The sequence below is a fragment of the Maniola hyperantus genome, chromosome 19 (assembly GCF_902806685.2).
Source record: "Maniola hyperantus chromosome 19, iAphHyp1.2, whole genome shotgun sequence".
Lineage (NCBI taxonomy): Eukaryota > Metazoa > Arthropoda > Insecta > Lepidoptera > Nymphalidae > Maniola > Maniola hyperantus.
Genome location: NC_048554.1, coordinates 3,188,810 through 3,211,808, shown reverse-complemented (window position 1 = coordinate 3,211,808; position 22,999 = coordinate 3,188,810). Strand labels below are relative to the sequence as shown.

The following is a 22,999-nucleotide window of genomic DNA, read 5'->3' as shown; positions in this document are numbered from 1 at the left end:
AAAAGCAAAACTAATTTAATTGTTTTAACACTATTTTATTACAATAAAAGGCTAGTAGTCTTGGAACCCTACAAAATATACTTAATTAATATTTACAATTCATTAAAATAAATAACAATAGTTGTACTGAAGCCGTAGATAGAGTAATAAAGATAGATACAGGAACGTTTGCTTTCTCATTCACACTAAAAAGAGAGCACAGATAAAGTTACTAATGTGATAAACAGAGACGCAGCTAACCTATTTTTGTCCCTTATCGTGTAACTGGGTTTTTTCAAGAATACATACAAGAAGTTGCAAAACAAACTTTGAGAATTCGTGGCGTAATTGTATTTCTCATGAGTTATTTACTTGTTTTCACATAAAAAACGTTTAATACAAATATTGTTGATCGGTTAATACAACTATTGACTACTAAACAATGGTAATAATTGTCGTGTTATTCATCGTTATGTCGTGCTATCGCTATCTCATACGTGGTTACACAGTACTTCAATCTACCTTTATTACTCTATCTACGATTTATTTCTGTTAAGTCTTTCTTGTCTTTACTTAACCCTAACAAGTCTCGCGATGTAGGAGGGTCCAAAGTTAGCCGCTACATCTGGTAATACGAGTTGGCCGTACTTGGGTTTAATGGCTCCAGTTGCTAGGCGCAATGTGCTGCTTAGCGCTCTGAAAGGGGCTGATATGTCCCTGAAAGACAAATAAGAATAGTACATTTACCTTACCTTAAAGTTATGTCGTCATCGTCAACGGAGAAAATATTTTAAAGATAAAAATATTTATCTACATTCATATTTTAAAAACCTGATTATGAATTCAAAATTTGACACTTATTGGCCTACTTTATTCACATACATATAGGTAAATTATTATAAAAAAATCATTATAACACATACCTAACACTGTTTTGTTAGGAAAAAAATCCTTTAAATATTTTTTACATTTTTTTTAAAGAAAATTAAGAAAACCTTATGACAATTTGTTTCCAAGACTTTATGGTTTGGATTTTAAGATATGAGTTTAGATGAAGTAATGTATGGAACTCTACGTAATCTAAATATATAAAAGGAAGAGGTTACTGACTGACTGACTGATCTATCAACGCACAGCTCAAACTACTGGACGGATCGGGCTGAAATTTGGCATGCAGATAGCTATTATGACGTAGACATCTACTAAGAAAGGATTTTTGAAAATTCAACCCCTAAGTGGGTAAAATAGAGGTAGTCCACGCGGACGAAGTCGCAGGCATAAGCTAATTAGGTATTAGCAACCGTTTCATAAACTACTATTAGATAGGTACCTGACAGCGGCCATGATGCCGTGGCCCTGGAAGGCCAGCTTGAGCGCGGAGTGCACCACGCCGTCGTTCTGCGCGGGGCTCAGCGAGCACGTGGAGTACACCACCGCGCCGCCCACTTTCACCACTCGGAGGGCGTTACTGTCAATTATAAAAAAAACCGGTAAAGTGCGAGTCAAACTCACATGCCAAGGGTTCCAATACCATACCATCGTACAAGATTATTATGTGCTTTGCTCATCGACCGATTACGTCATCTTTCCCACCGTTATCGTGAGACTATAAAATCGAACGTACTCTTGCCAGGGGCACTTCTCAGTAGACAGTTCCTGTTTGTTGGACTAGTTGAGGTTGTAATAGTTAGATATTGGTTGACCTGGGACCGGTGTAGGGGCTGGTGGAGTTGGTCTAGGTAGGGACTAGGTAGGGTTAGTTAGTGTTATCTAGTCTCATTGGGGACGTTGGTGTCATGACTCATAATGAATGAGGCAAGCTATAGTGATTGTTGAGGGTAGCTTATGTTGTCTCTCGCAATGCGAGTTAATGCGCCCACGAAGGCTCGGTTAATCTATAATGTTGTAATCCTGACTTATCCGAATAATTATAAATAATCCGAATAAATAAAAAGGATTCCAGAGAGATGAACTGTACTGAGTTATTTAAATAAATAAATAAATAATTATTATTATTATAATCATCATCATCATCATCTTTTTTTAAAGTTTACATGGCGGCCATTTTTAAATTTTTACTGTTTGTTGTTAAAGTGACATTAGATGATTAGAAACACATTCTTTACACACTTAAAAATTTCAACTCTACTTTTTACGGTTCATGAAATACACAGACAGAAGGTTTAGTAATAGGTCCCGTTGGCACCCTTGGGTCATTACTAGCAACCCATCGCCCGCCCACTACTGAGTACGTGTCTCCTCTCAGAACCTTTCGGGTATGGAACCCAACAAATGTCCTTTCCTGTAAAAATGTTTGTAAATGTCATGTGGAAATGGTAAAACTCACAGTAACAGCTGCGACTGCAGCTCCGGTATCCTCAGGCGCTCCTTGACACGGTCGGCTCGGAAGATGTTGTTGTCGTCTTCCATCACCGAATGTCTGTCGGTGGTGCACGGCACATCTACTAGCACCTATTAATATAGATAAATTACCTACTCGATAATTCAAATTCAAAATTTATTTATTTCAGGATAATATACCCATAATTTCAAGTCAAAAATAATAGAATGCATATAAAATACTATTACATAAAATCTAAATATATAAAGGGAAAAGGTGACTGACTGACTGACTGATTTATGAACGCACAACTCAAACTACTGGACGGATAGCTATTATGACATATGCATCCGCTAAGAAAGGATTTTTTAAAATTCAATTCCTAAGGGAATGAAATTTGTGTAGTCCACGCGAGCATAAGCTAGTTATCAATAAAAAGAAATTAAATGCCGGAGAGAAGTACTGCAACATGTGTTTTGCAGCAATGCCGGAGATAAGGACAGTCATGTTGGGTCGCAATCACCTGTAGAATGGTGTTGGGGCTGTCCCGCACTTTGCGCACCAACAACGCGCACAGTAATGGCGTCGATTCTGATGTCTTTGTCTAAACTAGTTTTAGAGTATCAGCATCTTTTTCTTTTGAAAGAATAGAACAATATATTTTTTATTCAAGTAAAAGTGCTTTTGAATCGTCAAATAATTTTTACTTGCTTATACGCGGTCTGTACTCCACTCAACTTACCTTATAAATAAGCAGTCAAAGTCGCGGCGAGTGAGGAGCACGCGCTCGCGCCATTTGTTGCCCGTTTCAAAGTCCATAAAATAATCGTGGAATATGCGGTCTATTCTAATAAATACCTTGTCAAAGCCATGGTCATCGACGAACTCTCGTCCGTCGCGGCGAGTGACGAGCACGCGCTCGCGCCACTTGTTGCCCGTCTCGTAGTCCATCAGGTAATCATGGAATATACGATCTATTCTATAAAAAAATTTTCGTTTTTACTTTTTAGCGCAATTTCGTCCAAACTGGTTTAAACCGGTTAACTTTTATTTATTTTTAATTTGCATGGCAGCGATTTTGAAATTCGCTGTCTTGATTTTTATTACTTGTTATAGCAGCAATAGACACTGATATTTATTAGGGTTCATGAGATACACATTCAGTCCCCTGACAGGCAGACGGAAGGACAGTAAAAATTTAGTAATAGGATCCCGATCCTCTTCGGGTACGGAACTTTATAAAGACGTTTCTATATACCTAGTTAAGAAACTCCTTTCGCTCGCGCTTTGTTTTTGTAGTGCAAACCATAAAGTGATTTTTACAATAATTGTGTTGTATGCATGTATTCTATATCCAACTAACATTAAAATACGATAGTGTTAGTTTATTCTTACGTTAATTTATTGGTTTGGGTCAAACACACCGAAACGGAGCAACAGATCGACGTAATTTTTTGCATACTACTTAAAAATTCCCGGATAATCAAACAGTTTTAACAGGATTTTTATAATCCAATCGTCATGTCGGAGGATAAAAAAGAGGACACACATTATAAAAAAAAAGAAATAAAAAAACCTATATCGTTGCGAAGCAAGTCGCTCGCATCAATTAATATTACTATGTAAAACATAATTTCTATTGTTCTAATGATGAATGAATGAATGAATCAAAATAATGGAGGAATGTTCACCTGTTAGCCCTGGAGACGGACACGTCGTTGCAGAGCAGCACGTCCGGCAGTAGAGTTTGCAACGCGACCAGGGCTTTGCCACCCGGCGCCGCGCACAGGTCTAGCACCCTGTCTCCCGGGGACATGCACAGTGCTAGCACTGATAACACGCTGCCACAATCCATCGGGTAGTAGTTGAACACACCTGACACAGGATACCTTTATTTGATTTTGATCATTTGTCATACGCAGCAAATAGGTACAATATTAAGGTTAGACGTCGCGTCGTGAGTGCAGACCTTAGAGCCCAGAAACTCACAAAACCGGCAAAGTGAGCGATAAAATGTAGGAAAGCGTGTCTCACATAAGCTACCTTTTATATCCTGAAAAATCAAAAAATGGGTATTTTCAAAACCTAAATCCACGTGGACGAAGTCGCCGGCATCATCTAGTCCAAAATAATACCTACCTAACTACGCTTACACTTTTTTTTTTGCTAAAGTATGTATTTTTACATTAAAGAAATAAAACACGCTCACTTCGCTCGACTCACTCACTATTTCCGTATTTTTTAGATTTCTTTCCATCTTTATCTGCACAGCAGATTTCAAGTGCATTTCTTAAACTTACCTGTTTGACATCTCTTAGGTTCTGGGAACTTGTCGTATTCGCTATTCATTTCATACGTCATCACTTTCAAATGCTCAGGGTACACAAATTGAGTCTCCGGTTCAATTACTAGGGGGAAGTCTCCTTCTCCTATAATACAAAATATAACTATCATCATTATAACACAGAAAAAGACTTGAATATTGTGATATAAAGCAGTGATAGCCTAATGATTAAAACTTCAACTTTCTATTTGGGGGGGGGGGGGGGGGGGGGGTTTAAAAATATTCTCTTTAATAATTAATTCTAGTCCCATAAACTACCGCTACAAACCACAGATTGTTACTAGACAAACTAATTCTTAGATTTCATTTTCATTTCCTATTAGATGAAAAGCTGTGATAGCCTAGTGGTTAGGACATCCTTCTAACCGGAGGTTGGGAGTTCAATCCCGGGCATGCACCTCTAACTTTTCAAAGTTATGTGCGTTTAAGTAATTAAATATCACTTCCTTTATCGGTGAAGGAAAACATCGTGAGGAAACCTGCATGCCTGAGAGTTCTCCATAATGTTCTCAAAGGAGTGTTAAGCCTTCCAATCTGCACATGGCCAGCGTGGTAGACTATGGCCAAAACCCTTCTCTCTGAGAGGAGACCCGTGCTCTGTAATGAGCTGGCGATGGGCTGATCATGATGATGATGATGATAGGTGAAATTGCAGCCAATAACTAATTTGTCATTGAATAAAAAAGAAAATAAAACCATATACATACTGTTGGACATAAAGGAATAGTGTAGAGATTCTGGAACCCAATCATCTAGCCCTTTTAGTTTAGTCGCTGGAATATACTGGTACAGGGCCTCAGATGATATGCCTATGGATGGCTCAATGATTCTAGAATGATCTAGCTGGGCGTCTTCTATTGCTTGGTTGAGAGATGCTGCTGATTTGCTATAGGAAATATAAAACATCTAAATTTTTTTCTTTTTTTTTAGATTTAAGTTTATTAATAGTTTATTTGTTTCCATCTTCAAGTAATTATTAAATAATAAAAGTTTAGAAAAAATAAAAAAAAAAAAAAAACATCTAAATCCTATTTCGAAAAATTTATGTTTCTTTTTTAAAATTTATGTGTTCGCACATCATTTGTTTAGTTGGTTTATAAAACCAGTCAAGTTTAGAGCCTCAATAGCTCAGGTTAAGGCGCGGACTGAAATCCGAAAGGTCGGCAGTTCAAACCCCCCCCGATGCACTATTGTTGTACCTACTCCTAACACAAGCTTTACGCTTTGTTGGAGGGGAAACGGGAATATTATTCATGATTAGCATGGCTAATATTTTTTGTGATGTAACTACAACTTGTGCTGTAAGACATTGCTACCTGCCAAATTTCATGATTCTATGTCAACGGGAAGTACCCTATAGGTTTTGATTCCTGGATCTTGACAGACAATAAAGTGATCCTGATCCTGTGTCCCTATTTTTCTATGGAGATACAAAATCATAAAATTAATGAATTGAAAATGGTTAAGAAGATGCATCTAAAAATTTACTCACTAGCCTTCCTTAACTTCTTCCTCAGTGCTACTTCTCAATACTCTATCCTCACTCAACTCTACCTTTTCTGGCACATTCTCCCCTTGTGGGTAAATGTTAGCTATCTCTTCACTCTGTAACTTAGCAATGTAGTTTTCAAGATTGTTTGGACTTGTACTCTGTGTGGGAGGTTCGTTTTGTGGGTTGTATTGGTCATGAAATTCTTTCTGTATTGACATGAGGTTTTTGAGACAGTGAGCCCCTGAAATTAATTAGATAGACTATGTATAGGTACAGATACAAATTTAGTTGTATACAAAACTACTATGTAACTTAGACTGACAAGACTAAAATTAGTGCAATCTTTTTTACAATATTGCCTGTCTTGCATAATAATACATTCAATGATTATTCTGGTATATGTGCAAGATACAAAACAAGAAAAACTGAACAATTTTTTTGTGATGAGACCACAAATTTAGGGTTTTCGGATTTTTTCCTTTATTTCTGTTATGAAACATTGGTACCTGCCAAATTTCGTGATTCTAGGTCAGCTGGAAGTACCCTTGACAGGTCTTGACAGACAAAACAGACAACAAAGTGATCCTTTACAGGTTCTGAGTACAGGAGAGAAAACTCTGGAGATACAGAACCCTAAAAAAGAGGAAACTCACTGATTGACTGGCATTGTACAGTTTAAACAACTGAGTCTAGAAATTAGAAAGTACACATACATAGTGTAGTAGGTTTAATTTAACTAGGCAAAGCCAATGGCGGTCATCTGGTAAAATATAAATATTACCTCTATTAGCTAGATCTTCCATGGTAGCTTCTGCATCACCGTAATTGTTTACCACAGCGACATACTTGGATTTACGCAACAGAGCTTCCCTTATCGGCTCCCATTTATTGCCGTAAACCGAGCCGTAGAATTCATCGAAATGGCTCAGTGCCTTATATTTCGGACCTGTCTTCTTTTTTAATTTAGCCTGGACGGACAAAAAACATTAAAAACAACGACTTATCCAATGAATAATTTCATTAACATGGTAGAATTATTCTCACCCAATGTGTTTTGGATTTATATCTCGCTTGCAAAATTAAATAAGTGTTCGTTGGAGCTCTCCTCCAGATATTCGAAATTGTTATCATAGTTTATGTTTTGTTAAAATAAAGATGTTTAGAAAAGTTATTTAACTTTTTAGGTTATGTTGTTTTTATTTTACATCCACTGACTTTTAACAAATGACAGTGACATTGACACTTGACAGCAGTCCATTGACATTTTAAATTTGGTTCTGAAACGAGTGGATATAATAAAATCTCATTAGAATTTTTAATTGAGTAAATAAGTAATAGTAGTTGAGTTAGATGACCAAATATGTAAAATTATTACTTTGTTCATAATAACAAAAATAAATGCCTATGCAATAATGATAAAAATATTTGTAATGTAATCAGTTCGTTGTGAACGTTTTTAAACGTAAATTGTCAAATGAATAGCAAAGACAAGGATAGCCATATCATACTCATCTACTTTTCAGCACGCCCGCGAACACCAAATCCTCGGGTATTGATTTGTTTACAAGGAGCGAATTGGGAGATTTTCTGGTATACACGTTATAGGTAGGTCCTACAACCTTGTCAAAACGATCGAGATAATAATCCGACTTAATTACTTCTTTACGTGCCGACGTGTTTATCAGTGAATCGTGCCAGTTTAGCTTCGACCCGGGCGAAGTTTTGAGGGCCTTAAAAGCTTAATTACCCGCCGAGCTGCTCCGCTCTATCGATTGCACATCCCTGTCGTGTCCCTATACGATAAGTCTCGCTCGTAATTCGATAGGAATCTAAAAATGCGCGGTGAATCCACCATGCGTGCCAGTGGCTTCAATGGAACCACTGATCGGTAAGTCAGGTTCTATAAATATATTTTTAATACCTCCCATAAATATTTGAATTTAGAATTCTTTTTTTGAAGGTTTACTTTTTTTTCTTCGACGAAGAATGTGATTGTGAATTAGAGTGTGCCTGAAATAGCAACAGTCATGTATGGGATGTTGAATGTTGGATGGTATGAAGGAAACAAGGTGGAATGGACAACAGTAAGCTGGAAACGGTCCCCCCTGGGCCTGTGCACTTGGACACAGTGAGAACCCTACATCAGACCGTGGTCTCGTTAAGGACTGCCCTCGAAATATCCAAGAATGAACTGAAGGAATTGAAAGAAAAATATCAAGAACATTCACGGTGTATTGAGTACACTGATGTTATAGAGAAACTTGCTCTAGAGAATCACATTTTGAGACGTAGGATAATAGATTCCGGCGTCGACAGAGTTCCTCCACAGAACATAAATTTAGAAGTATCTTACATTCCAAAAACGGGTCATACTGATGAGTACTGTGACAGTGAAGTGATAATTAAAACTGCATCTACCGAAAAAGAAACTATATTTGAAGACGTACAAACGCACGCCGAAGAACCTAGTAAATCAGCTGAAATATTAGAAGAAATCCTCGAAGAATCCAAATCAGAGTCAATTGCATCAGAGAATTTAAATGTTTCCAATGCAACAAGTAGCCCAGTTCAAGATATCGAAGAACCTGAACCTGTCAGTGAAGTGTCCATTCCCAAAGAAGATACGAACTTGAATGGTCCCAATTTCAAAACGAAATTAGAACTTCTATCAAAATTTGATGTGAAAATTAAAGTTAGGACTCTAAAAGAAGGGAGCATTATATCAAGCACAACTTCGGAGAGCGACTCTACTGTAGAGGAGAAAAAAGAGAATGTATTCGAGAGATCTAGTGAATCAAGAGGCAGTTTTCAGTTTGAGGAACATAGAGAACATTTTGAGAATTTAAAGAATCCCAAAGGCGATACGATAAATTTGAAATCTGCAGCGACTGAAAACGTCAAAATGGCAGTACCTAATGAAGCTGAGGTGAAATCCAAAACTGATAAGTTTGATGTACAAGTGCGTATAACGTCTGAGGAGAACCTCGTCATCAAGGAAGCTGCTGACAGAGCAAGACGAAAAGATACACTCAATTTGGATGTGGACAATTTAAGTTTTCGGTAAGTATTTGGCAAATTAATATACAACCTAAGTATTTTTTAACTGGCTGATGCCCGTAACTTCGTCTGCGTGGAATTATGTAGGTGTAATAACCTAAAGCGCCAGGCAAAGCACGTCGCACGCATTACTCTTAAAAGTTTCTGCGATTTCAGCTAAAGAAAAACAGATAAATTGTACATTCAACTCCAAAGTAGCAAGAACGCATTACGTGATTCAAGCTACTTTAATTCCAAACAGTCGGAATTATTGCTGAACTTGGTAGTTACCTACTTTATTCTTATTCTATAAAATGCCAAGAAAATATTCCATTGGCAAATGCCATGAATCAAAATACAAACGAACTTGGCAAATTATAAATGAACGCAGTTGTTAGACTCATTTTCTGGGTTATTATAAGTAAATTACCTATCTTTTGTAAATATATATCTAATTACTTAACTAGAAAGTTTAAGCTACGAAGGCAAAAACTACAAAAACTTCTGGAGTTGGAACCCAAAACTAAAGTTACAGGTTCTAATCGGACCTTTGTCTAATAGGATTCTGTCGGGTATCCCACTCTACACACAACGTAAATTCCTACCTAACCGTAAACGTAAAAACCTGTTAGATTCGAAAACCTCATTTTCCCGTCAATTTTGCGTGGAGTTCAACTCCGATTGAAATAAGTACGAACCGCATAAACAATTCAGATTTTCGTCGACCGATCACCCTTTTAAGCTATTGAAGGGTAAAACTTTTTAATGTCTACTGAATTTCATCAGTAAAGTAAGTTTTGGTTAAATGAAAGCAAAACAGAAAAATCAATCAAATCTTGATCTCTACTTAGGCGGAAGACGAAAGGAGAGTTTGCCAGTTGTCTTCTTTTACTTACATATTTACAAAAAGAATACAAAAAAACATCTTTTCCGAATGCCATTAAATTTAATGGACCATGCAATGGAGCATGCAATGGAGCATGTCTTTACATAATTTTTTTATAACATGAAGGAATGACATAATGCCAGCGTTACGAAAAACCCTGTCAAGTGCGAGTCAGACCCGCCCAGCGAGGGTTCCGTAGCTTAGAAAGAAACAATATAAATACCTAGTTATTTGACTACATAATTAATCTATCGTCTCAAAACGAATCCCATTTTCTTTGGGACCTCAAAACTATGTTTGTTTGTCTAGGTTTATTTTTAAACAACTGCTAGATAGAATCTAGGTATGTTTTATTTTTGCTGTAAATTTTACTAGATAACTCTAATTTAATTATTTCAGATTTTTCACTTTGCAAACTTCGGAGATATTTTTTGTTTTCAACGTAACTCAAAAACGAAGAGCTTCAAAATGAGTAAATAATCTGTTTGAGAACTTGGTCTAGTCGGCCGTTTTAAAATTTCGACTCCTACATTTCGGCTCCTTTTGCAATTGTAACATCAAAAACATTAGATGTACAAAAATCCAAGTCTCGCATTACGAAGTTCTTCTACCGCAAAAAGTTTTGAGATCTATCGTAATTCGTAATACCAAGTCGGTTAAAATTTATTTAGTGCCTAGGTACTTATCTATGGGAGCATCCATCCAACAAAGTCATGAATTATTACCTAATCAATTAACTAACGACATTTTATAGTGACCGTATCAATATTTAGAGTTTAGACATCTTTATTTCTTTAATAAACAGAATGACTTGGCAATCGCACGACAGCATAATCACATAAGAATAATTTAGTCAAGGTACTATTTTAACAGTCTCTAATTGCATACACATTTGAATTCTTTTATTTGGAATTAAGTTGGGGAAGCATTCTTTAAAACTGTCACATTAGCGGTTACTGAAATAATCAGCTATGACAAATGGACAGACGGACAGACAGACCAGACATACGTTAACTGTTACCTACTTTCTTACCTTTCCTTTTTTACCCTTTTAGTGTGAAATCTAAAAAATAATTTATGCGCTTGCAGCTAGCCTAAAGCCTTGATAAATTTTTAGCTCCCTTTCCGACGGCGACAATTCAGTATTTTCCGAAGGCGGAACAACCCCATTAGAGCACAACGCAGCTCCCAACGAGAAACAAGAGCAGGAAAACGCGAGCGGCAACGAGTCTGAGGAAGTTGACGATATAGAACTCATTTTCACGACGGACGAGTCCAAGGATATGAGCAATTTGCAGGCAAGTCTCTAGAGATGTTCTGAAATGAAATAAATTGTACTTTGTGACATTGACATTATGATAGAAAAATTCACAAAAGGGCAAATTACCTTAACTATGGAATTCTTTCACATTTACTCTGGTGGCGGAAGAAGTTACAGTATGTACCTATTATAATAGTACCTACCTATTAATTAAATATCTTTGGGAAGAATGGTTTTTAGAAAAAACTAACACTTTCGTCTTTTTACTCGATTCTCATTATATATCTTTCATCATCCTACCATTATGTAGGTATATCGTAACGCGTTAATTTATCTTCCATCACTAATCCACTAAGTCCACCAGTCTTAATAAAATGATATGAATGAATGACTTTAGATGATAAGAAGTATTATACGTATAGCTGAGTGGCAAAAATTACCAAAGAGGTCAATCAGACTCGATCATAAAAAAAATCATAAATTGTTAAGTGAAATACCGAAACAGTACAAATGCAAATCATTTTGAACGTTTAACATGATCCGAATGTCGATTATGGAAAATGCATTATCTATTCAGAAATGTTAAACCGACATCGTTATTTGTGCCTTTTCGACAGTTTGAATAATGTCAAATCCTATTCATAAATATCTGATTTAAAGGAGCTTTACTCGTGGTGAGCAAAATGGAAAGACGACCTGTAGCAAAATATTCAATTTATAAAACTTCTCAAGTTCTCAGTGTTGTAAAGGCTCGGGAGCGCAATCTAATTTTCTCAAAGTCGGGAATAACATTCTTTCTCCAAACGATTTTATTACATTATACCCGCTATATTATTTTCCTTGACATCTCAGGGTAATACCATTAATAATATAGTTTTGTGATCATAATACGTACCTACTCGTATGCTAAACTAAAGATAAAATAAGTGCAAGGCCTACTTTTGTAGCTTTTGCCACTTCATCTTGAACTTGTACTTTGAATAGACTCATACATACTCATGACATCCTTATCTAAGGTCCAGTATCTGCTTGACGGGCAAGTATAATATGGAGACTTCTCAGTCAAGATTTGCTCACGATATTTGCCTTCACCGTTAATTTTTTATCAAAAGAGATTATCGTCAACAGCAAACCTAGGTATGTTTTTAAAGATATGAGGATTTAATCAAAAGACACTTCAGAAAATAGGCTCTATTTGTCCTTAATCTCTTGACTTCTAAAGTAAGTAGTTAGAGAGCGAATTATATAAATCACTGTCAGATCAACTACTTTACTTAAGCTTAAGGAATTGAAGGAACTAACATTGTAAGTGGATTTAAATTGAGGCCGTGTCCTTCCCTCTAACTTATTTGCGAAAATTCAATTTCGCGAAGTGTATCGGGCGATTGATGAAATTATAGGAAAGAGCAATTCGCAAACACGGTGTAATAGATTCGGTTCGAGTTGATTGCGTGCCGACGCCGCATCAGTTCTGTATTCGAGTACACACTACACATAAGTACATCAGCCCATATTAATTCACATCGTAAAGCAACTGGGAATGCTGGAATTGTTTTCAACGAGGTTGAATATGTATTGTGTTCCTATCGTTTTGTAAACGAAGGGCTTGTACGAAATTATGTACGTACCTACCTATTATGAGTGTTAAGAAAGTCTTACTTTAGGAAGTGTTTTTTCCACCTTTATCATGTTTTGGTCTGAGAGTTTCCGTAGCACATGAAGTGAAGGATTTTAATGAAAGGTCCTTTTCAATTTCATCTTCACACAGCTAAACCTCCAGCTTATTTCAACTTATGGCCAAAGTCAAAGCCATTCAAAATATTTATGAGAGTATACTATGGAGTAAGTACACTTCTTGATTGTCAATTGTTCAATTTGTAAGTTAATTAATGCAATGAAATATCCAATTCAACTAGGCACTAGTGACTGTCCAACGTTAGAATTCAGAGTAGTTATAGTATTTTACATTACAGGAGGACCTAGTCTCAATACGAGAAACAGACCAATGGGCACCAGCTTCCGCGTCCACTACTCATTCAACTCCCGTTCTTATAAAATTCCATACTTTGGATCCCGATTTCCAACCAGGAAGTGAATTCCATGACTCCAAAAAGGAGAACCGAGAAAATACTCGTAAGATATCTGAATCATCTCTAAGAATGAAAAGGGTGTCGCTTCCAAACGATAAGGAGATCAGGCATGTTGGTTTTTCTGAGAAAGGCAGTCTTGATTTACCTGGAAGGGGAATTCTGAAGAGTTGTGATAATAAATCTGATAATATGTTGTACAAGAGAAGTCCTAATACTAGCACAAGAAGGCTGGACAGTGTTGATAGTCTAACTGGAGAGTACAATAGGGGGTTGAGTTTCGACAATAAGTCGTCGAGTTTCGAGCTCGGTTCAAGCTTAGATGTTCTTCATAGAGAGGAAAGTGTGGACAGCTTTTATAATAAAACGAGGATGGGTCACAGGTTTTCAGTGTTCGCTGAAACTGATATATCGAAGTGTGGGATCTCTGAGGATGATCTTGCAAGCAATTTGAACGTGAGGCGAAACACGTGCCCGAATCCTTTCGCGTACAGGTGAGTGTTTCGAATCTTTTAAACGCTGTTGCTAATTTTTACCGCCAGAACTTAAATAATTAAGTGTTTTTTTTTGTATTTTTGCTGCATTTTCAACAGTGAGTTTAGTACATTAGTATAATACAATTTTAGATCTTTGATTTCCGAGGTTACCAATTTTTTTCACCAAATTGTTTCTTTTGTTCTCTCCGTTGCGTTTTAGCAATTTTCACTAAGTTGTCAAGGCTTTTGAGTACTAAAAACAAAATTAAAGCACGCGACATGTTGAAATGGCAATCGGGGAGGGAAGAGGCAACCCGCGCAGCACCCAAGCTAAACCGGTGCGGGTGACGTGCGGATGTGCGGGGCGTCCCCCTGCCTCATACCGCGATTACCATTTCAACCTGTCGTGGACTGTAGGTACCTATGTAACATTTTATATTGAAAAAAATATATTTGTTTAGCATTTGTCAAGTAAGTAATTTAAAGATCCAAAGGCTGCTAAAATAGCCACTTCAAATAATGTTTATGACCTTGCCTTATGAATGATTTTAACCTTGTCACTACTATCCATTTTATATACAGGCCTCTATCCCGTGGCGTGCCTCGTACTGCAAGTAAGGCAACCAGTCGCCCGCGCCCCGTCATATATCAGGGCTACGCGGCTCGTAGAGAGAGCGCCGCCCAGACAGATGTGTCCGCTTTGCCTCCCAGGTGGACATCCGATGGTTATCTTGCTTATAAGGTGAGGAAAATGATTTATTAAATGCTATATAGTACGTTCCGCTACTATAGCGCTCTCTCTGTTACGAAATCCCATACAAATGATAGAGACAAAAATCTCAGTGGACGTTAACCATTTTGAGCCACCAACCAATCACTATATAAATATTGCGACTTCGTCTGTGTGGCCAACACAAATGTCAAACCCCTATTTTATCCCCTTAGGGGTTGAATTTTCAAAAATCCTTTCTTAGCGGATGTCTACGTCATAATAGCTATCTGCATGCCAAATTTCAGCCCGATCCGTCCAGTAGTTTGAGCTGTGCGTTGATAGATCAGTCAGTCAATCAGTCAGTCAGCTTTTCCTTCTGTATATTTAGATAGGAATAAATAGAAATAATGTTATAAATTTTTTCATTCAAGTGCAAGGTTATTTTGATTCGTCAAGTGTATCTACTACTGCTTCAGAATTCTCCAGAGAGTTTCTTTTATTTTACTCGTAGTCCTTTAATTGTAGTAACTGATACGCTTTGGACATTCTCAGTATTTAAAAGTTTCCTCTTCAGATGACAACAACGCCGCCGTCAGTAGCGCCAACGTTACCTCAACGTGCGGCCGCCACGCGACGGCTAACCGTGCCGGACGCTCGACCGCCGCCTCTACAGCGTCGATCTGATGAGGCTCGAAGAGTTCTGCTGAGTGATATTGGTAAGAAATCACAAATAAGTATATGACGTAACTTAAGCGTGTGCCCTGAGATGACTCCAACTCCCATCACTTTGTATGGGAGCGGTGTTTCGTTACAATAGAAAGATCTTCCCCCGCACGGGTGTCCTGCTCGGGGCCCAGCTGGACCATCCGTTGTATGTTAACACTTCGTTAGCGTGATTCAGGCTTCATAGTAAGTGATCAAAGATACTTGTGGTGCCATCTAGTTGTAAGTTACTTACGTCACAGGTCCGAATAGTGTGATTGCTGTAGGATTCTTTCGTATGAGTGCGAGTTGCGCCATCATATGTCTGTATGTGGAGATCACCGCAACTTGACCACTTCAATTGCTGTCATGTTAATTTCGAAGTTAAAATTGGTTAGGCAGAATCTAAAGAACTTAACCTGTCCAGGTTTCACATCAATGGTCCCCGAGCTATCGCGCTCGGCAGAACCATTGTGGACATTACGCCGCACGACGACACCTGCACCACTGTCTGAAACACCTAATTCTCCAATATCACGGTAAGCTAAAAGCCATAGATGAAGAACCAAGTCGAGATGAATGGTAGATCGATTTACCTTTTCACCGCGAATACTGATTATCTTGCTAATTTTTTTGTACATTCGATCTTTCGCACCCTCCTCTAGTCGTAGTCGTAGTTCTTGTATGACGGCTTGACTCACGTGATTGTCCAACTAGTTTCAAACCCATCTGGGGTCCTTATTCAATGGGCCTCTTTTCGTGACGTGACGACCAGGAGACTCCTGGCCTTTTTTCTAGGCTTCTTGATCTTTTAATTTTTCTCGTCAGTTTTTGTGTTAGCCTTTCAAGCTTAGCATTCTGAAAAATAAAGTACAAGAATCCATAACAATATTAGCAAATAACATTCGGATTGTTGTATTCCAGGTATCGGTATCGTTCGCCGTGCCTCAGCGTAGACCGGAGTAATGACTGGATACAGCAAACTAACGCACCATCAAATAAAGGTAGTTTTATTACAAATCGGCAGACGTTTTTTTATTGCGAGATAGGCTTGCACTTGGCAATTTTTAATTTTTGTTTTTTTTAACGTGTCGGTACAAAATCTAAGTAGAAACAGATTAGAGATATGGGTGTAATTAAACTGCCACAGCCCTTCCAAGTAGCTATGACAGCAGTGTTTGAGACTTTGGCCAGGTAGGAACCTGGGAGGTCAAGTGTTCTATGAGTTGGATCCAAATTACAAGCTACGCATTTCAACTTTTCAGAGTTGTGTGCATTTTAAGAAATTAAACATTTCTTGCTTTAACGGTGATGAAAAACATTGGAAGGAAATCTTCATGCTTGAGAGTTCTCTATAGGTATATAATGTTTTCAAAGGGGTGTACAATTTGGAAATTCGTACTTGGCCACGTGATGAACTTGAGCCTCAAACAATCTCATTCTAAAAGACTGAAGAAGAGAAAACTCGTACTCAGTAGTGGTCCAGAGATGGGTTGAGAAAATGATAATGATGATGATCCCTTCCAAGATAACTCGCTTTTACCTTTTACTGTATTGTTACTTACTACCAGGTAAAATCACAGTCGCAGCTAACTTAAAAATATATGATGTTTTTTAAAGGTGTGCCATGGCGAGGATCGTTACCAGATGTACGTCGAGATGATACTGATGAGTTATTACGGGAGACGGAGGCTTTTCTACGTCGGTCTATTGATAATCTACAGACAACTGATTTTCAAGGTTCGTAAATATTTTTAGCTATCTATTATTATGGCAAAATGTTGCTAATCCTATTATACAAAATCTCTCGGCTTATTATGTAAACTAAATAGCCACAATAGCTGGCTAATATTACTTCCACTAAATTCCCTGATTGCACTGATTTTAACAATCTTTTGATTCAAGTATAGTGTCTGGAAAGCAATGCAGTCAATTATTAACGGGCTTTAAATGTTTAGAATATTTTTATTGCAAGGAACGTTAAGTTCGGATACCCTCAAAAAATTGTTAACGACAATGGAACACAATTTGTGTCACATTTATTAAAAAGAATAATTAGACGGTTCATCTAAAGGTAATACCTATCCAAATTAGAATACGATGAAAAAGTATATAGTACACCACTTTATGGTGTTTTATTAGTTAATATGTTTTAATAACGAAACTTTAATAACTAATTCCGATTTAATATCATCAAAAAAAGCATAACAAGCATTTTTCATAGCATAAAATTCACATTGCAATAGGATGGTTGTTAAGATAAATTATTATCCACTAGCTGCTGATGCCCGCGACTTTATCTATGCGGATTTAAGTTTTACAAAAATCCCGTGGAAACTCATTCCCCTTCTTTCTCATTCGGGATAAGAAGTACGATATTACTTGTTTGTCTCTAGGATGTAAATTATCGCCTTACCTAATTTTGGCAAAATTGGTTCTATGGTTTAGGCATGAAAAAGAAAAACGTAACAAAGAGATCTAGTTATTTTTAATGTTAGTATGGAATATGGACTATACTAACATTAAAGTTAATAGCTTAACCATGGACATTTTCAATGAAGCCTCTATTACAGACAGTGGCGGTGATAGGACAGGCCAACCTTATATTCCTGCTGAAGCAAGGCAGCTACGCCTAGGTCATGCGGTTAAACTTATCACGCCACAAGGAAGACTAGCTGTGGGACGAGTCAGGTATTGTATTTATCTATTAACTAGCTTAAGGTCGCGACTTCGCCGATAGTAGTAATAAGTAATCAAATCAGTTCGCTTGTGTGAGGTGAAGAGGGTGTGCTTCTGTGCTTCAACTTAACTATATTTTACTACTAAAATCCATAAAGCAAAAGAAAAAGAAGCTGGACTGCCTCTTTAGTTTGACTTTGAAGCAAGAAATCATTAATAATAATTGTTCTGCGAGTTTGATTGTTAGCAGATTGTCTTAAAAAATTTACTGACCAGTGTGTGAAATTATCGCAATCGTCATAGGGTACTAAAGTTGTTTCTTTCCTTTTTCAGATACGTTGGGCTAGCGGGTGGCACCGCCGCTAAAAGTGGTGTCATGATTGGGGCAGAGTTTTCCTTGACCCAATACCCGGGGATTCCCCGGAACGATGGCACATATCAAGGAAGGAGGTACTTCCTTACCCCACCGCAGTATACCGCGATATTCGTACCGTTTTCCAAAGTTGTGATGGCATGGGCAAATTAAAACAAATGAAAAATTTGATTTCCAAATAATCAGGCTCGAAGGACCAGAATCTGTAATCATGAAAAATATTTCAAAAATATGTAACACGTATATAATCGATGTTATTTGTGTATTATGTAGACATATTATGAAGCTGTATATCTCTGTGTTTAAAGTGTAAAATAACGATATATCTTATAAATGGCCTAAAAAACAAAAATGACAATGTGTTTAAGTGACTTACGGTGAGTGATTGGTATTTGATTACTATGGAATTGATGAACTATAATCTAATGTATTATGTAAATATTATCGAGTGTTACAGGTTTCTTCTATAAATAAAAATGGCACTAAAGCAGATTTACTGAGAGCACATGGTGTTAAAGTTTATTTTTGATAAAAAAAAACATCAACCTGTTTCAACTATGTAGAGTTCGATTGTAATAAAAACAAACTTTTTAACATTCTACCTGTAAGATTTTTTAAACTACCGATTTACTCACTAAACCTAAAACTACTTGAATTTTTTTATTAAAAGAATCATTTTTGCTGGATTTCCATTAATTAGCTGATGAAATCTAAATATTTATTCATTTTAATTCACTTTGTGGTGAACATCGATACCTAAATATTTTTGGTAAGAAATTCAAAATCAATTTTACGTCCTGAAAAATATATAAGACATTCCTACTGCCTGCTACAGTTTACTTCATAACAAGATTTATAATCAGATAGCTTTTTCACAAATTTTAGACGCATTTAGTGAAAATCCGTCTTTACTCTTTATGTTAAAATACTTCAAAAAATACCTACACATAGTATTCCTTTTATAGAGAAAACTTTTTGTAGTTTCAAAGAAACAATGGAAAACAAAACTTTTTCTGTAGAAGAAACGTAAGCTGAGTGTTTATCTACTGTCAGATAGTAATTTGTAGGCTAGTTATATGCATAGATGTGTGTATTAACTTATGCCTGGAATCTTTTATGAGGGCTGATTTGAATTTTAAGATTCTTTATAATTTAACACCATGAGAAAAAGGTCCCAAAAGAACTGAAGAACCAAAGGTCATTGATATAGCCCAAACCTTAGCAAGCTGAAATGGTAGTGAGCAAGCTATGCTTATCGTGGCAGTGATGGCCGACCGTTGGAGCCAAAAATCCCTCACGGTTATATTTTATTAACAGTAGCAGTAACTTACAATAAAATGTAACAAATGTAATTGGCGTGTCTTCGTGAATCGAATTCAACAGAGAATTAATAAAATACAATCTTTAAAAATATTATTAAGTACCTAATAGTAGACAGATTGACACAGTACATTATAAACCTTAGTGGTTATTTGCTGTGTCACAAGTCACAAAGCAGACTTCTGAAACATTGTTTATGCTAATAACAAAGAAATTTTAAGTAAGTGCTAGTACCTAGTCTACAAAGTAGGTATTTCTTAGTTCCATGGTTAATAATCAACAAAAAAATAGAATTCAAATCTACCTTCATCTTATCTTTTTCTCTTTTCCTTCATATTCGCTCAAAATATAAAGGTAATAAGGGAATTAAAGATTATTCGTGTCCCTATTCTAGTCAAGTTTAGATTTTTAAAATGTAAAAATCTGTGCAATTGTATGTAACTATGTATATTTAGTAATTGTAAAAAATAGTAAATTAGGTAGTTTATTAGCGGTGGCTCACTCCTTTTCTAAATAATTATGGTGCTCTCTTTTAGTTAATGTTTTATACATTTCTATCTCTTTTTTTAATCGATTTAGAATATTTTATCCGTAACTACAATCGGATATAAATGATATGACTCAACTACAATTTTCATCCGAGTTAAAAGCTTCATCGATTTTATATAAAATCATTTTTTTAATTAAAGGCACTAAAAGCGATTGTCTTCGTATCGTACGTAACAGCACTGGTTACCAGAGCGTACGCAGACATACGCTTCTTGTCGGAGACCGATTTTTATATAAAACTACTTGATTTTAGACTGTGAGAACCCCTTTTATACTGCATTCTGCAATACTTTTTTGTGACTCTACTGTGTGAAAAAGAAGAGCCGATTACCGATGTAGTTTCTGAACATAAAATCACATAATTTTCATATTATTGTAATCTGGAAAGAAAAGTTTTTGAAGGATTTTTATTGCTAACTTTAAAATACCTCTTACATTGAATTTTCATATCATTTAGCTCTATGCATTATGTACCTACCTAGCTGTTTAGCTAAATGTATTTTCTGATGATGTATTGTAGCTTTTAAAATATGTAATACATAATGTGTAATTAAATTATAGGTATGCACTTGAATAGTTTACATTTGATAATGTCACGTGATAGGTACAAGCAGGGCCTAAACCAGCTGTACTTTTTGTTGTCTTTGGGATGGCTCTGCCAAATTTCAACTCGATGCTCGCTCGATGTGACTCGATAGATCACCGCGCCCAAAGAATTATTAGCGATCAATCACTGATGCAGATGTAATTACTTACAATGTCACCTGGCTAACGGTCTTCTATCAGAGACACTTTGGAGAGTATGCACTTATTCCTGCGTAAGCGAAAAGATAATAATAGGTATCATGTTTGAAACGATTTGGTTGCCCAAAATAATTCATCACCGACAATGGGACTTTATCTGTGCCGCACCTATTTTTTAGGACGTAATTAAACGGTTCAAAAAATGAAGGACTTTTGGTGGAAGTCAGTGACGACAAAATAATGTTAACTTCAAAGTCAGCAATGAATGATGATCTAATATATAAAGATATTTCATTTATGCTGCAAAATGACTGCAGTATCGTGAATGAAACCAATATAATGAACCGTCTAATTATTGCAATATAATAAGCAGTGTCAGCTAGACACATCGATATAAATGACAATATATGCCCAAGCGAACAAAATTTTTCATGGCTTTGGAACCAAATAAATCAGCGCCACCTCTTAGAAAGGTACTATTGAATGACCCGATTGAAAACCAGACGTTACTGAGGTTGCATTGGTGCTAAAGCACCACTGAGTCGGTGCCATTTTGTTTGTTCAATGGCCCTGCCCATACGCAGTAATATATAAGTCAATGGCTAGGCATTTTATTTTTGCTTATACAGTACATTGTTAGTATCGAAAAGAAGGGAATGAAAACTAGAAGAGAAAATTATGGAATTGAAAAATGGTAAATGAATTGGAATGTTAAGTATAGGAATTGTATTGTAACTATGAAATCGGTAAATCGATAGATGTGTCTTAATATAGCATAATATTGTATGGTTGTAATGTGGTTGAATTGAACAGAATAAAAACCAAAGGTTTGAACTAGTAGGTCATGATAAAGACATGTTTGATGAATAAAGTACTGCGAATAATATTTTTATTTTTATGAGATTCGGTAAAAACTATATACAAAAACAAAATATGTTTAATAATAATAATTATTACAGACATATTAAATCACTTGCATGCTTTTTGAACAACTAATCATGAAAACAAAAATATCATATTATATATATATTTTTACCCACTTATAAAAATTGTTGTAAGTAAGTACCTTATTTTACTACTTTATTTCATAGAGTAAGAAAATTTTGTGAACTGTTTCCCATAATAATTCAATAAACTAATTTTTCTTGATAAGTAATAATTAAAGATTAAGTTTGTTTGTTCGAGGAAATGTTATTTATTTTAGTCGTGTAATTGTAAAAATATGTCCCTTTAGTCATTCGCATAAACCCCAATAACTACTTAGTCAAATATTTCCAAAAAAAATAATGAATTTTAGTACATGAAGGTTAGTGTACATAATAGTATCACTTTTTTATTACAAACCAATACTTTATTTATGTAAGTGAATTGTAAAAAACCTATCTACCGATGCTGTCTTTGTAGAAAATGAGAAAAAAGGTAAGCATTTATTTAAATCGATCTTTAGACAAATAACGATACAAAATTACTTTTGAATAGTAACGCTTATATTTAACCTGAACGATGTACGACGAAAAGGCGCATATAAGTTAATTTTTCAAATTATAACTTTTTGGGTCGTAATTAAAAAAAATATGTAGATGACTAATTGTGTAGAACAAACTATTATGTTTGAATAGTAACTAATTAATGTTGATTGTGTTACTTGTTAAAACAGAATTTAAAAATGTGAAATTAAGCGTTGTCAAATTGAAAGCAAATAAACAAAATTCAGTGTTCAGATCAAGGTGCCAAATGATTGGCTTGTTATATTCCTAAATATTTAATTTAATCTGTAAATTCTTACGAATTCATATTGTATCCACGAGAATGTAATAATATATAGGTAATTTATTGTATCACATTCAATTAATGAATAAGCCTCATAATAACGCATAAAACTCTGTTATGAAGAAATAAAAGAAATCTATTTTAAATATAATTATATACCTAAGAATATATGTTAACTGTATGATGATAATAAACAGTAAATGATAGCAGTTTTTTTTATATTTCACATGGACACATAGTCGATGTCC

General features: G+C 35.9%; 2 protein-coding genes across 2 annotated transcripts; one reads left to right on the top strand and one right to left on the bottom strand.

The window, feature by feature from the left end:
* Position 1: 1 nt before the first annotated feature.
* l(2)10685 (5-methylcytosine rRNA methyltransferase l(2)10685) lies at positions 2-7,369 on the bottom strand. Its single transcript, XM_034978806.2, has 10 exons — positions 7,201-7,369; positions 6,938-7,124; positions 6,157-6,397; positions 5,372-5,550; positions 4,621-4,749; positions 4,012-4,195; positions 3,179-3,299; positions 2,327-2,451; positions 1,310-1,447; positions 2-696 (listed from the first exon to the last, which is right to left on the bottom strand). The coding sequence occupies exons 1-10, from the start codon at positions 7,285-7,287 to the stop codon at positions 549-551; spliced, it is 1,539 nt and encodes a 512-aa protein (XP_034834697.1). The 5' UTR covers positions 7,288-7,369; the 3' UTR covers positions 2-548.
* Positions 7,370-7,680: 311 nt separating this feature from the next.
* On the top strand, positions 7,681-22,957 carry LOC117991219 (uncharacterized). The gene is made up of 11 exons (XM_034978770.2): positions 7,681-8,044; positions 8,117-9,216; positions 11,196-11,376; positions 13,313-13,920; positions 14,485-14,644; positions 15,189-15,330; positions 15,744-15,855; positions 16,241-16,320; positions 16,937-17,056; positions 17,890-18,007; positions 18,329-22,957. The coding sequence occupies exons 2-11, from the start codon at positions 8,231-8,233 to the stop codon at positions 18,519-18,521; spliced, it is 2,700 nt and encodes an 899-aa protein (XP_034834661.1). The 5' UTR covers positions 7,681-8,044; positions 8,117-8,230; the 3' UTR covers positions 18,522-22,957.
* Positions 22,958-22,999: the final 42 nt, after the last annotated feature.